We start from the raw sequence: 14,930 nt of genomic DNA, 5'->3' as shown, positions 1-14,930 counted from the left end.
GTGCACAACACAACAGATAACAACCATCTGCTAAATAACCATACAAACAACCATTTACGTATCATAAATTCACATAAACTCCTCCGCGTCCCAGTTCAAACTAATGCCGTATTGTGGTACAATAATCCATCTATCGGCGCAGCCATTTGACCTGGTTTAATGTAATCCAAAGAGAATCGCCCACACTGAATCTCTGATCACCTTTGTTCTCATTAGAGTAAAAATCCGCCCACGTAATGTGGCTCTGAATCCAACTGAGAGGGGAAACATCTGTTTAGCAACCTGTTTAATGAACCGTCCTCGGTAGTTCCCACTCTTCCCTCTGCCGCATTCGAGGCACATTACGATATTATTTTGACACTTTGAAACTGTGACACACTGATATGAAGTTTGTTTTGACATTGAAAAGTCTTATCTCAAATTTTGTGTAAAGACATCCATGGACGCAGGAGAGCGTTACCAACCGGCCTTTCCTCTGGTAAAGGGGCCGTACTTATATAACGCTTATTGACCAGCCAAAGCACTTTACAGTACAAGTCACATTCACCCTCTCCTACACACATTCGTACAGCGCTTCTATGTACAACGCTCTTTCCATCACACATAATTCATACACTGCCCGTGCAGCCGTCAGGGGCAATTTGGGGTTAAGTGTCTTGCCCAAGGACACATCGGCGTGAGGACTGGAGGAGCCAGGGAATGAACCATTGACCTTGTAGTTAGTGGACGACCCTCTCAACCTCCGGAGCCGAAGTCGCCCAGCATGAATACCACCACGAGGCTCACATCTGTGGGTTGTTTCGTCATTGGCTCATTAAACTAGATACAGATCAAGTGCTATGCTGCTTTCATCAGACATGACTGTTGCATCTGGGAACCATGGGCCATGAAAACCAAAAACAATTTCACATTTGAAAATATGCTAAATTAGGAAGGAAACACTCAATACAGCGTTTTTTTTACAGCGTTTGATCCATTGTTATGAAAAAAACTTAGCAGTTTTCAGTCGGCGACGGCAGAGCATTTTTCTCATCATCAATCGAAGCACCTTCACGTTCAGCCTCGTAACGGCAGCTCGAGATAACGACAACATAAAACATTGAAATGGACCCAGTGCTGAATGGGACCTTCACATAAAACGCAGTGAAGAGACCATGTGACAGGGGCAATAAATACATTTTTTTTTTTTTACCTTAAACCGATCATATGGTGAAAACTGTATCCATACATTTTACCCAGCATTACTCAGCATGGAAGAAATATTTTTTTAGGATGAGACAGAAATTGAATTTCATGCGTTTCACTCTGCCTGCATGCGTTCTCCCTATTTGTGCCACTTGGGAACGCTGAACTACGAAGTTGCTGAACTCCAGCTTGTAGGGATCTTCACATTGTTTAACATGCATTAACCCCTTCACACTAACTACACCACGTTCCCTGCAGCCTCGTCTATTGCTGTCCTTTTGGGCTTTTCACGGTGCTCCAGATCAGTATTGATAAGGCTATTATTATTGTTTCAGATTGTTTTTTAAGTGCTTTTCCACACCGGCACGCTGTGGACTAATCAATTCATGAGAGCAAAATGCCCACAAGATGTCATCTTCAACAGCTCTCTTCCACTCAGATGGAGGTTTTTATTATGACATAAATTGTTGGCAGATTTCTATTGAGTTGCTGGGTGAAGAAAAAAAAAACATTTATAGAGAGGTTTTTTTTATTATCCCTCAGTAATCCAGCAGAACAAAGAGGTGCAAAAAGTGTAATTATTCTGAAGAAGAAAATTCACTCTATCAAATTTATTAAGCTCTGCTGGAGATATGACAGAACATCTAAAACGGAAAAAAATGGGCATGCATACACATTTTGATAGAAACCAAATCGCATGGGGGGATTATCTCATTACAGGTTGAAACTGTTAAAATTGTGCAGACACTTAACAAAATACAACAAACAGGAGCACATGTTGCATCCAAATCGGTATTCCTGCAGCATGAGTGACGTCTTTACTGTTACATTTGTTCCCCCCATGAGTGTAAACCGTGTGTAGACTGTGGTGTGTCCAACTTTAGCATTTACACATATATGCAGAGTTCACGTGGCCAAAAGTATTTGAACTCCTGAACAAAGAATGATTTGAACAAACGGCTGAAGAACATGGAATTCGAAAAACCACTGGCTTCAATATTCTGTCTTGAACGCCCTCAGCCTTGGAGGATCTTTCCACACTACATGGGGGATACATGCAGAGATTCGATAGGTCGGGCAATGACATTGGGTGATAAGGTCGTCTCAGAGTCAACATTCCATCCCAAAGGTGCACGAAGGTTGAGGCGAGGGCTCGTTGCAGACCAGCCCACTTCTTCCAGACCAAACAGAAATCCTTCCCTAATGTAAAAAAAATCCTTCCTCTATGGACCTGGATGTGTGCATTGTCATGTTGACAAAGGGAAGGCCTCCTCCTGAATCTGTTGTCAGAGCAAACTGTTCAATCATTATCTACAATTATCATCGCTACATGATATAGCGGTAAGATTTCCCCTTACTGGAGTTAAGGAGTTTTGCCTCTGAGAAATACCCCCAAAGCAAAACTGCACAAAAAGTACTGGACACCCCTGTCCATATACTTTTGGCCATGTGGAGTCATCCCTCCCTCCTGTCAACCTGTGCATTCACGTTCAAGAAAAACATAAATGGCTCATCCAATATCAAAGGGTATATGCCGAGGTGCAAGTTGAATTTAATGTTATTTCAAATTCATAACAGCTGGGAGTCAGGCTATGTCGTCACAGTGGGGGGTCGAAGTCAAAACTCAGGAGAAAAACACATGCGTTCGTTTCCCGTTAATCAGGAGAGGTGGAGTTGATTTTGGTAAAACATAAACAATCTCTTGATCTACAATTTGAGAGAATTTACTCGCTGAGACCTTTTAGACTCGTTGATGCTACGCTTTTTTTGGGGGGGGGTGGGGCATATAACCAAAAGAGAAAAGAGAAAAAGAAGATGCTGCTGTTGTTATATCAAGAGATCGATCCGAACAACATCAGTCCTCCTTCAGACAAGGCTGTGCATGATGATTAAGCTTCTCTACAAATGCGCAGGGCGCACAAAGAAACCTCAGCTCACCATGGAAAACAACAACAACGGAGATGCTCTCGTGGACGCACACACACACACACACACACACCTCAGACAATAAACCGAACATCAAAAGAAGAAAGGGGGCTTTTGCTCAATAAAACCATCACTCGGTAATGGCTGTGGCAAGACGATAAAGAGTGCAGGGACTATCTCCAAGCACTGGCATATCTTTCTTTCTGCCTCTTTCCTGTTCCCATCTTCACATTCTGCAACTTTCTTCTAAAAAAAACCCCAAAACAGGCTTATGGCTTCTTCTTTTTTCTCTCCCCCCCCCCCCCCATAAGAGGTTATTTTTAATTCTAAAGTGAGGGATTGGTCACACTTCGCCTCATTAGCATGAGGAGCTGTATAAACCCCCCCGCCACGGCACAATTCGGGAGCTGTGTCGACGGCGAGGCAACGAGCGCGCCAGACTGGCTGCGCGCAAGCGGCGGCGACGACAACTTTCACTTTCAGCACACTCGAGCTTGGCACAGGCGCGAGCCGCATGGAGAGCTCGCGCCAGAGGTGAAGGGCTCTCATCCGCCGAAGGGGAGACCACCACGACGAAGATGCTGCGGGGGAAACGTGTAACTTGTTGGCGCCGGTGGATTTTCATATTTTGCATGCATCCGCTTTTGTTCCCCTCGCTGGCTCGGTGCGAAGGGAATACTATACGATACCAGACCAGCGAGGAGGACGCGCCGGGCACCGTCATCGGCAACCTCGCCAAGGACATGTCCTTGGGTCTGGCCCACTCCTCCAAGGGCAGTTTCAGGATGATGAAACAGTTCAACGACTCGTTCATCGGGGTGAGGGAGAGCGACGGGGAGCTCGCTGTGGGCCAGCGGATCGACAGGGAGCGGGTGTGCAGACACGCTGCACCTTGCCTCGTCGCCTTCGACGTGGTGAATTTCTCCAAAGACCGCTACCAGTTGATCCACGTCGAGGTGGAGGTGAAGGACGTCAACGACAACTCCCCGGAGTTCCCCCACAGGGAGTCTACCGTGGAGATGTCGGAGAGCGCGGCGGTGGGCTCCCGGGTCCCCTTGGACCCGGCCGCGGACGCGGACGTGGGCTCCAACTACATCCAAAGCTACCAGATTTCTGCCAACAGTCATTTCACCATCGACGTGCTCCTGAGAGCGGACGGGGTTAAATATGCGGAATTGGTGCTAATGAAGGAGCTAGACAGGGAGACCCAGTCGTCATACACCGTGGAGCTGGTCGCCACGGACGGGGGGAACCCGCGCCGCTCGGGCTCCACGAGGATCACCGTGAGAGTGACCGACTTCAACGACAACAGTCCCGTGTTCGACCAGAGCAGCTTCTCGGTCAGTCTGCCCGAGGACGCGCCGGTTGGCACCGTCATCCTGAGCCTGCACGCAGTGGACGCGGACGAGGGCTCGAACGGAGAGGTGGTCTACGGGTTCGGCAAACAGGTGCCCCGCGAGATCCGACAACTTTTCCAAGTGGACAACAAGTCGGGCCGCCTGACGCTCCGGAGCCCCGTGGATTTCGAGGAGAAGAGCACCTACGAGCTCGACGTGCAGGCGACCGACCTGGGAGCCAACCCGACCCCCTCCGCGTGCAAAATCGTCATTCACGTCGCCGACGTCAACGACAATGCCCCGGAGATCAGCATCAGCCCCATGAGCTCCACGGCGACGGGCACGGCGCGCATCAGCGAGGCGGCGGACAAGGACAGCCTGGTGGCGCTGGTCAGCACCTCGGACAGGGACGCGGGTGCCAACGGCCGGGTGCACTGCACGCTGTACGGCCACGACCACTTCACCCTCCGCCGCGCGTACGAGGACAGCTACATGATCGTGACGGCGGCCGCGCTGGACAGGGAGAGGATCGGCGAGTACAACCTGACGGTCATGGCCGAGGACTTCGGGTCGCCGCCGCTGCGCAGGATCCTCCAGTACACGGTCGGCCTGAGCGACGAGAACGACAACGCGCCGCACTTCGGCCGCGCCGTGTACGAGGTGTCCGTGGCGGAGAACAACGCGCCGGGCGCCTACATCACCACGGTGGAGGCGGGCGACGCGGACCTGGGCAGCAACGGCAGGGTCACCTACAGGCTGGTGGACGGCGTCGCCATGGGCTCCCCGGTGAACACCTTCGTGTCGCTCAACTCCGCGTCGGGCGCCGTGCACGCGCTGCGGAGCTTCAACTACGAGGTGATGACGCACCTGGACGTGCACGTCCGGGCCAGCGACGGCGGGTCGCCGCAGCTGCAGGGCGCGGCTGTCATCCGGCTGCGGATCGTGGACCAGAACGACAACCGGCCGTGCATCACGGCGCCGCCGCTGCACAAGGGCGCCGCCGAGGTGTCCGTGCCCAGGGACGCGCCCGCGGGCCACGTGGTCACCCGGGTCAAGGCCACGGACGCCGACGAGGGCGCGAACGCGCAGCTGTCCTACGCGATCGCCGAGGGGGCGCACCTGGGCTTCTCCATCAGCAGGGAGACGGGCGAGCTGCACGCGAGCAGACAGCTGACCTACGACCTGGCAGACAGTGTCAAAGTCACCGTGTCGGTGAGTGACAGCGGGTCGCCCGCGCTCACCTCCACGGCCACCATACACTTGAGTTTCGTGGAGGGAGAGCTGCCCAGCGCGCCTTCCCTTGGCCCCGGTGGCAGCGGGGAGCTCTTTGCGTGGGACACGTCCATTGCCATCATCATTGTGCTGGCGGGGAGCTGCTCCCTCCTGCTGCTGGCCATCGTCCTCATTACAACCATCTGTAGCCGCAGGAGGAGAGAGACAGGGGAGAGTGGGGGGTGCGATGAGAAAGAAGACGTGTCCAGTGTGGAGAAAGTGGAGAGCGGGCATATTGATTCAGTGATTGCCAAGCACAAAGGCAAAGTGTTTGATGCCCCTCCATTTCCGGAGAATCCTCCATTGGCCAGCAGCAACCCACCAGAGGCCCACTGCGAAGATGGCAGGCAGACAGCAGGCCTCTTTGAGTCAAACAGCAGGGTGGTGGAGGGTAAATTAAAGGTAGCTTGCTTTTTGTGCGTGTGTGTGTGTTTTTCAGAGATATTTGAAGTTTGTCGCATTCTGACTGGAGTCGACTCAACAATCCGTGCAACTTTCTGTCTCAGCAGGGTTACTCCACATTGCCAGGCTACGGGAAAGAGACTGTCAGACCAGTAACAATATGGAAGGGGAATTCATTCACCACGATTTCCGCGAGAGACCCCCACATCAGTGGCAAGGACAGCGGCAAAGGGGACAGTGACTTCAATGACAGTGACTCCGACTTGAGTGGAGATGTGCACAAAAAAGAGTCGCCGCCAATGAACAGTGAGTATCACAAATGCACAATGGGAAATAACGATGAAACAGAAATTCAGTTTGGTGTTAAATCAGAGTATGCGAAGATTAAATCCATCCAGTTTAGTCAATATAGTGCAAAATCTGAGCCGCACACCCAACAGATTGCATCTGCTACTGTGATATTTCCCCCCCTCCACTGGATAGATGATAGCTTGATTCAACTCCATGTCCACATCCTGTTTCCCGCAGGTCTCTGGGCGTGTACGAGCGAGTGCAAAGTGTTGGGACACTCGGACCGATGCTGGAGCCCTTCGGCTACAAGGCCCAACACGAGTTTGGCCAGTGGCCCGCACCTGTCGACGTTCTCCAAGACGGCGTCACTTCCCCGGGACACCAGGAGGGAAAACTACTACCCGGCTCACGTGACCAAACCCAGCGGCCTGCAGAGTGTGTACGAAAAGGTCCAACACCAGGAATTTGATTATATACTCGTCGGCCCACCGACGCCGGCCAGAATACAGGAAACGGATGAGATATCAATTCCAGAGTATGCAAACTCTTAAGATGAAAGATCGTGAACTCGTCAAAAGGGATTCTGTCTTTATACTGTACAGTACTTTTCTCTTAATTGACTCTATGTTGGATTGTCGCAGTGTTTTGTAGTATGTCATGTGTCTCTTGGCTCATGTAAGACTGTTCATTTTCTCATGTGTTATATGCAAGATTTTGTACATTAATAATATATTTTTCATAACGATTCAATGTAAAGAAGAATTTTATTATGGATTTCCAAGAGCATGCATTATTATTTAAAGGGCATGACCTATGGACATGTTGGCCCGAGGGGGGGGGGCTCTCTGCAGTGGGAAAACAATCAATATGAAATATTACCATGTTTGTGGTAGATTTTGTCACATTGTTACACAAATAAACGGCTTAAAGCAAATTGTTTTGCTTTCCAGCTACAGTTTGAAGCATTTAGTTATCTGCGTTTACAGGATTCAAATGTTATCTTACTGTCCTGGGGAAAATGCTCACAATAGACACAGAATAACCTCAATTAGCCAACTGAATGCATCTAATTTGCCTTAAAGGCTTATGAGCCACAATGAAATCAAATGGTCCTCCACAGCCACATTGATAGCAAACACAAGTCAGTGTCACATTCTGTTTCGCGGCACGGCGTTCTGTTCAGTGTAGTTACGGTGTAGACTCAATTTGTATGCAAATACTACATTTTTGATCAAATGCTCCAACAATCGCATATTTCCAAAGGTCAAACAGTCCCTTCACCTTTTCTGATTGCCTCCCAGCTTCGCAATTATCCCAAAAAATGTGGTTAAATCTGTTTCCAAGCAACAGCAGCGCCGCACGTTTATATCTTTTCTTTCTGCGTTCCTTCCTTTTGTGTAATAAGGACCAAGTATCCTTGACCAAAATATCTTTCTAACACTTTCAAATCAGGAAACTCACATTTAAAGTTATGTTTTTCTCTCTGTCTTTCTGTGTGTGTGTGTGTGTGTGTGTGTGTGTGTGTGTGTGTGTGTGTGTGTGTGTGTTTGTTTGTTTGTGAAAAGAGAGAGAGAGAAAGTGCCATGCAAGTTAGTACAACATACTGTAGGAATATGAAGATCAAAAAAGTCACAATTCTGCATAGAAGTTTGGCTACTGGTAGAGCAATCTGGCAACCTGTTCACTGCTGACACCTGTAACCAGCACTGGAACTGGAGGAAATCCTTATATCAATAATTTACGTGAGACATCATTGGCATTGCACTATTAGAGGTTAGTCATAAAAAGTATTCAAATATCTCTCTGACGCTGAACTGCTTCGAAAGTCTTGTTTTGGAGTGACACCACAGGATGGCCACCTTGCCTTGGGCAACCTGGACCTACAGGTAACAGTCAGACGAAGAATTTAGCCCAAAGAATTTATATCAACTCCACGTCATTCGCACTCAGACGTCAAAGAGTCCTCCGACGGATAACCTGATGCTCCAAAGAGAGGCAACAGTACTGGGGAGTGGGATTACAGACGACCATCGTGAGAGAAAGACTATGGAAAAAGTACAAAATACCACTAATGGATATGGCTGTTTTGAACACTGCACTCCTCTGGTAAGACGGACGTTAACTTTTTTTTGATTAGAAATGTAAGTAACATTTAAATAAAACTGTAAAATCTTCTTTTCTGTAAAAGTTTGTTTTTCTCTGTGGGTCACTGTGTCTTTTCTTATTTTGCTCACTCCGATCTTCAAGGGACAGAGCACGTCCAGCTCACCCACCTCGGCTCCACTCAGTCGCCTCCTGAGATGTGGGGCTCTGGTCCTTACTGTCGGCGTCGCGCTGTTGTTGTGTGCGTCCTTGGCTGCTCTCCACCTATGGAAAGTCAGCGATAAAAACGTGAGTGTCGACAAAGGGGCCGCGCCGTAGTTTTACAGTGCCTCTTCAATTATGAATATCTGAAAGTGAGCCTGATTGTAATTGTCGTGAGCTTGACATAAGAGATATTTGTGTTGGCAACTGACACTCCCTGTAAATAACCCACACAATTTGGAATTGCATCTTCAAATCTGTCTAAAATAAGCACAAATATACTTTTTTTTTACTCTGCTTCATCCTGCAAGAATTAGTGCTATGTTTATTTGTGTCCTAATGAGCTCACCTGTAGGGCGAACATCCCCATCAAGTGCTGCAAGAGCATCTCGTGTGGTGCTTTGCTCAAATTCTCAGCATGCTGCATCTACACAGGATTTCTGTAGAAGAAGAAGAAACAAAAACACTGTGCAGGGGAATAGTATAAGTAGCATAAAGCTTGTTTTCACCGCGCCCTGTATCTCACTTCTTTTTTGTTTGCTTCAGTGTGATTTACATAACTCGACTAATCAGTCGTTTCGACGTTCCACTTTGATTGCTGCCAGGTTTATAATGTTCGCTACAGCATGAACATCAATGGGGCGGTGAGGGAGGGCTCCGTGGAAATTGATTCTGACAACAACCTGGAGAGGTTTAAAACTGGGAGTGGAGCTGAGGAAGCCGTGGAGATTCATGACTTTGGAATTGTGAGTGAGCTTGTCCTTGTTCTCTCCTACCGAGTTGGTTCAGCTGAGACTTTTTTCTGCATGTTTAGAAAAAGAAAAGAGAAAAAAAATAGCTGTCAGTGTAAACACGGCATGTCTGTGATCTGGTGCAGGGAATTACAGGAATTCGCTTCTTTGGAGGTGACAAGTGTTACATCAAATCCCAAATCAAAGCCAATCTTCCGCACATGGGAGCTCACAACAAAGAGTCGCTAATGTTCGACCAGGTATGTACACACTACTCCATACAGAACGTTGCAAATTGGAGAAAGTCTTGCTGCTGTGAGCACTGTGATTTCTTTTTCCATCTGAGTAAATCAAAGGATGTTAACTTTTGTTTTTTCTCTCATCATTCCAGATGGATGAATTAATGCCGGTGAGGTTTGACGATGGCTTCCTCGTATGGGTCGCAGGAGAGCAGCCTCTAAAAGACACCAGTTTTCTGAGCCAAAAAATCCTGGGTCTTTGTGGAGAACTTCCCATTTACTGGCTCCAGCCTACCTATGCTAAAGGTTGTCTCCTTCCCCTCCCTCCGCCTTTTATGCATTGATACATTCCATCCCGCACCAAAACTGTCCCGCATATTGCTGACATAGTCTTGTCCGAGGAGTTTGGCCAAACACCTGAACATCTCGAGCATTCTGAGCTACATCCGGAGTCGCACACCAAAAAAAGACTCCGGCCCTTGTATTAAAAAAAGAATGATCTTGAAATATGCACGACTGCCTGATATCACTGCTGCTAATTCAATTATTCAGGACATCCGAGGCAGACCCGGCTATGTAGGATTGAGCTCTGAGGACACACATGTCGTCTGGCGGGTGTTGACCCAATACTCTCGCCTCTTGTGGCTGCTGTAACAGATGGGGAGAGGAGAAGGAGAGACACGCAGCGAGCCAAACGGCAGTTTAGCATGGAGGAGGTTGAGGCAGCTGCTGAGCAGAGGGACCCGGTGAGTCGCGCAGAGGACGACACCTCCAGGGTCGTGGAAGAGGAGGAAGGGGAGGGGGCACAGTCAACGGCGGGGTCTGCGTACAATCCCGAAAACCCCTATCACGTGAGTAATACGATCATCAACAACACTGTTTGTGATAAACAAGACTCCAGAGCTGGCAAACGGATTAACTACCAAGAGGCACAAACTGGGGCCTGAAGCAAGCCCTTGAAGTATGAAGTGAAGTTTCCCTGGTTTGTCAACAGATTTTTCAGATGAATACATAACGTCCTTAAGAAGCCAGCCTTGTTAAAAATGCATTCTCACTCGAAATAGAAGTGCACGTGTAGAAATGTGCTACTTCTCTCCGTCAGCTGGGTGGTCTTCGCTGTAGGGGGAGGAGTCCTATTAGTGGCCATAATCACAGGCCACTGGGGTGACTGCTGCCGTTCCGACGTGATGAACTTACGAACTGAAGTGAAAAAAAATTCCCAGCGGCTATAAAAATTCACGTTGCCTCAGAGACCTGCCGTCACGTGTTTGGGAGGATGAGACGTCTTCTGAAAACATTTGAATTGCAAATGTGAGTTTAAGTTTGTTTGAAAAAAAAAAAAAAAGGAAAAGAGACTGCTCTGCCAAAATTAATTTTTTGCTTCAAAACTGCAGCGCGGCGGAGCGGCCGGAGGGGAAGGCGCCATGACCTTTGACACCATGTTAGACCACCAGGGGATCTGCTGCTCAGATTGCCAGCGCAGCTACACTCACTGTCAGAGAATATGCGAGCCCCTGCGTGGCTACTGGCCCTGGCCTTACAACCACAGAGGGTGCCAGGTAGCCTGCCGAGTCATCATGCCTTGCCGCTGGTGGGTGGCGCGCATTCTAGGTGTTGTGTGAGACAACATGCCACATCCGTGAGGCAACATACCTTTATCTTCTTTTCTTTTTTCCCCCCAAAAAGGGTCACAACATTTTGTTGGGCTTTGATTCAGACATGCGTGCAGATATTTATTATTTCACAGTAAAAACCCTCATAGCTACACCTTAATGACATGAAATGCGGATCATTGTGTGTGATTATCTGAAAGGTAAAACAGACTATACAATGTATTTTACATAAACATGTTACATATAAACAGGTGCTCTCTCTTGGTAGGCACACTCTGCTTCTTCACGTATAGCCAGAGTAAAAGTGGGATACATAAATGGCATGTTCCTATTTGCAGCGACAGACTCACAAATGAGCACATTCATTTTTTTGCATATCGTAATGCCGAGGCTTAATGCACTGTACTGTGTATAATGGAGGGTATGGGACTGAATCCAAATGCTCTCCAGATCATGTACCTTTTCTGACTGAATAGGCTTCAATAAATTCTAATTACAGTATATGCTGGCTTTGATGCAGCTGATTTTGTGTGTGTGTGTGTGTGTGTGTGTGTGTGTGTGTGTGTGTGCGTGCGTGCGTGCGTTTGTGTGTGTGTGCGGTCTACTTATTACTCATGTTGTGGGGACATAAATCTGTTTACACGGCCACATTATGGAGACATGTCTTTCTTATGGGGACAAAAATGCAAGTCCCTATGATGTAGATCATTAAATGTCAACGTGGAAACAGGTTGGAAGGTTAAGTTTTAGGTTGAGGTTTAGGCGAGCTAGTTGTTATGGGTTAGGTTGGATTAAGTCTCCAGGAAAGGTAAGTCAATGTAATGTCTTCTGAAGTCATGCAGCCATGACTGTGTGCGTGGGTGTGTGCGTTTGTGTGTGTGTCACATGTTGTTTCCATGGTTCCACAGGGTGCTTTTCTGATGGAACTGAAGTGACAGCAATGGTTGCCATAACTTACATTCACAGCTCAGAATCAGTTTGAGGGCAACGCAATTTGTGCACACTGACATCTGCATTGATGTGATGTAATGTGAGATGTGTGTTATGGCAATAACGGGAACTATTTCCACAAAAGTGACATTTTTATTAAACAAATAAATCAGTCGGGGGTTTGTTTTAAGAAAAGAGGAGGAGTGTTGATGATACCAAATAACGTGATCACAGAGAGGGGCTTTTTTCTTTTTGTGGCACAGCTGTTATTAGGACTTGTGGCGAGGCCATTCTGAAAGCCTCGAAATCAAAAGAAATCAGATTACTATCTCCAAAGCCATATGCCAACTTTCTAAATAATTGAAAGGACCCATGTTGCGATCAAGACAATTTCACAGAGGGTGATCCAGGCACATCAAATTACAACAGATGTGAAATTGCACCATATCTGCCACTAAAGCCACATTGAAGCTATCAAGCAGTGTTGGGAAACAACACAAAGAGATGCTTGTCTCTCTCGGCTTGGAGATCTCTCCTGGTTTTCATGGGGGTAGAGGTGCTTATCACATCTGCAGTGCTGATAAGACGGCCTGTGTGCCTCCGTAGGCTATATAATATTAATCCCTCTCCCACGTCTGCAGATGCACTTAAAGGAAGGTGACAAGCATGACATATCCAGGACCTCCTGATGGCTCATGCTCCAGAGTGCAGCCGCTAAAAGAGCCCCAAGTACCCTCAAGTGATGTAAATTTGCAGGGGGGGTCCAATTTCCATCACAGCGCTGTCACTGCCATGGTCATTAAACTAAATCATCCCGCTGTGTCACACAGCTCCCATTTTAAAGTCCCCTCAATAATGGAGTTATACTTGGACTGCAGATTGCAGCACAACAGTGACTGACCTTAAAGCAGCCACAAGAGTTTCCTATATACATAATTTCATCTTCAGAAATCACAGACGGGTGGTTGAGAGACACCTAGAAATTATGAATTAATCGGCAGACGTTATGGAACCTCGGTTGCACCCGTTACAAGTTCAACAGGTCCGTTTCCAAAGTTAGCAAGTGCCGCTGGAATTTAAATATGACGTGTTATGTGCCTGTTGCTGTCGGCGGTTTCCTTGGGTTTCACTCGGAATATGTTGATACGGCGGCACAAGACAAAGAGCGCCGAGTCAGTGCTAGACAAAAGGAGATGAGAAGCACAAAGCAAAAGGCAAAAAACCCACAAAAAAACACAACACAAGCAACAAGTCAAAATGGCATTTAAACTGAGAAAAAATACATAGCTCAGAACAACAGCAGTATTGTTATCCCGGGGCCCCGTCTCTAAAAAAAAATAAAATAAAATAAAAAAAACTTGTTTCCTTTTACAATTCCTCTCCTCAGAAGAGAAACGTACCCCCGTTGAGTAGAAAAGACGAATGTGTCGGAGGAGCAGCTTCAGCGTGCGAGACAGTGGTGCCTTTTTGTTTGTCTCCCCTCTGGAGCCAAGCTTACCCAGGGAGCCCTGCAGGCCAGGGAACAAACATAGCTTTGTGAGCACTGACCCACTGTGCCCAGCAGCCAGACTGCAAACCTCCACTCCTGTGCTAATAGGAAACCACAGATGAGGAGACCGCAGCGGGGGGAGGCTTTCTCGCATCCACCTGTGCTTTCATCATTGCCCATCAAAACAAGCCAAGGCAGGCGGGGTGCCCTGGTGACCGCTGAATCAAAAGCTTTTCTTTTCCCCCCACCAACACCCCCTCGGCACAAACACTTGGCAGAATACATTTGGGATACCGTAGCTGGTGATTTATTTTGTGGCATGGATTTGTGCTAATCAAGCCTCTGCACCGGACTAGAGCTCCCTATAAACACGTCAACGCCCTGTCATAAATTTGCCTGCAGTTGCCCGAGAGGCATTAGAAGTGTGAATAGGAGTGTGAAGTGAACCACTCTAGTAAACGTGTCCTACATTTGATTGCATGTTTTCCATTACATCCAGACATGAATGAAATAAACAGTAGTGACAGTCCATTTTGCACCTTAACCAGAACACAGAAACCCTTTTAGGCCAGCTCATTATGTTTTTCTGCAAGAAAGCACTGCGATACGTTTATAGATGTTGGCGTTGTGAAAAAAAAAAAAACCTGTTACCCGCAGTTTTGCACCGGCAGTAACAACCCAGGCGCAGAATTTTTGTCTTTTCTTTTCTCCTGAATGGTCAGAAATAACACGGCGGGACGAGGGGGTGGGGGGTTTGGTACAAGGCTTAAATGCTTTTTAATCCCACGGTTGAGTGACCACTCGCAGCTCTGCCCAGTAGTCTGACTCCAGCCTGCCATTTGCAGGTCTCTCTGAAGTTTCTTTGCCATTGGCTCGAGTGTCTCCGCTTCAACCTCTCTCTTTCTCTTCCTCCTATTTAGTATGCGAGCTCCAAATGGCCATTAATTAAAAGACTGCTGGTACAGTACAAAGATCTCTGTCTTGTCTGTTTCACTGAGTTAAAACTGTAAACAGTCCATGCACCTACTTGCATTCAGTGAATTACACTTTCTATGTGATAAAAAAACACAATAGCAATTCTCCTGGGTGACTCAATTAGTCTGCACTCGCCGGATGTCTTTATATTGCACTTGGTTGCACGGTGTCCTCCTACACTCAAAAAAGAAAACCTGTAGTGCGGTGTAGGTCTAAATTGGTGTGTGCACCACTCT

General features: G+C 47.6%; 2 protein-coding genes across 3 annotated transcripts; both read left to right on the top strand.

Moving 5' to 3' along the window:
- Nucleotides 1-3,528: 3,528 nt before the first annotated feature.
- si:ch211-199f5.1 (protocadherin-8) lies at nucleotides 3,529-8,587 on the top strand. Of its 2 annotated transcripts, none has more exons than XM_035651423.2 (3): nucleotides 3,529-6,122; nucleotides 6,227-6,428; nucleotides 6,651-8,587. In XM_035651423.2, the coding sequence occupies exons 1-3, from the start codon at nucleotides 3,690-3,692 to the stop codon at nucleotides 6,962-6,964; spliced, it is 2,949 nt and encodes a 982-aa protein (XP_035507316.1). In that variant the 5' UTR covers nucleotides 3,529-3,689; the 3' UTR covers nucleotides 6,965-8,587. The 2 variants fall into 2 exon arrangements, with proteins under 2 accessions (XP_035507316.1, XP_035507317.1); XM_035651424.2 differs by having other exon boundaries at nucleotides 6,230-6,428; nucleotides 6,651-6,964.
- Nucleotides 8,394-11,772, top strand: cnmd (chondromodulin). The gene is made up of 7 exons (XM_035651435.2): nucleotides 8,394-8,519; nucleotides 8,661-8,804; nucleotides 9,323-9,463; nucleotides 9,595-9,708; nucleotides 9,840-9,993; nucleotides 10,345-10,538; nucleotides 11,082-11,772. Exons 1-7 carry the CDS (start codon nucleotides 8,394-8,396, stop codon nucleotides 11,307-11,309), a joined length of 1,101 nt encoding a protein of 366 aa, XP_035507328.2. The 3' UTR covers nucleotides 11,310-11,772.
- Nucleotides 11,773-14,930: the final 3,158 nt, after the last annotated feature.

Source organism: Scophthalmus maximus, chromosome 14, assembly GCF_022379125.1.
Source record: "Scophthalmus maximus strain ysfricsl-2021 chromosome 14, ASM2237912v1, whole genome shotgun sequence".
NCBI classification, from domain to species: Eukaryota; Metazoa; Chordata; class Actinopteri; order Pleuronectiformes; family Scophthalmidae; genus Scophthalmus; species Scophthalmus maximus.
The sequence above is the reverse complement of the archived record's forward strand: the minus strand, read 5'-3'. Positions and strand labels throughout refer to the sequence as shown.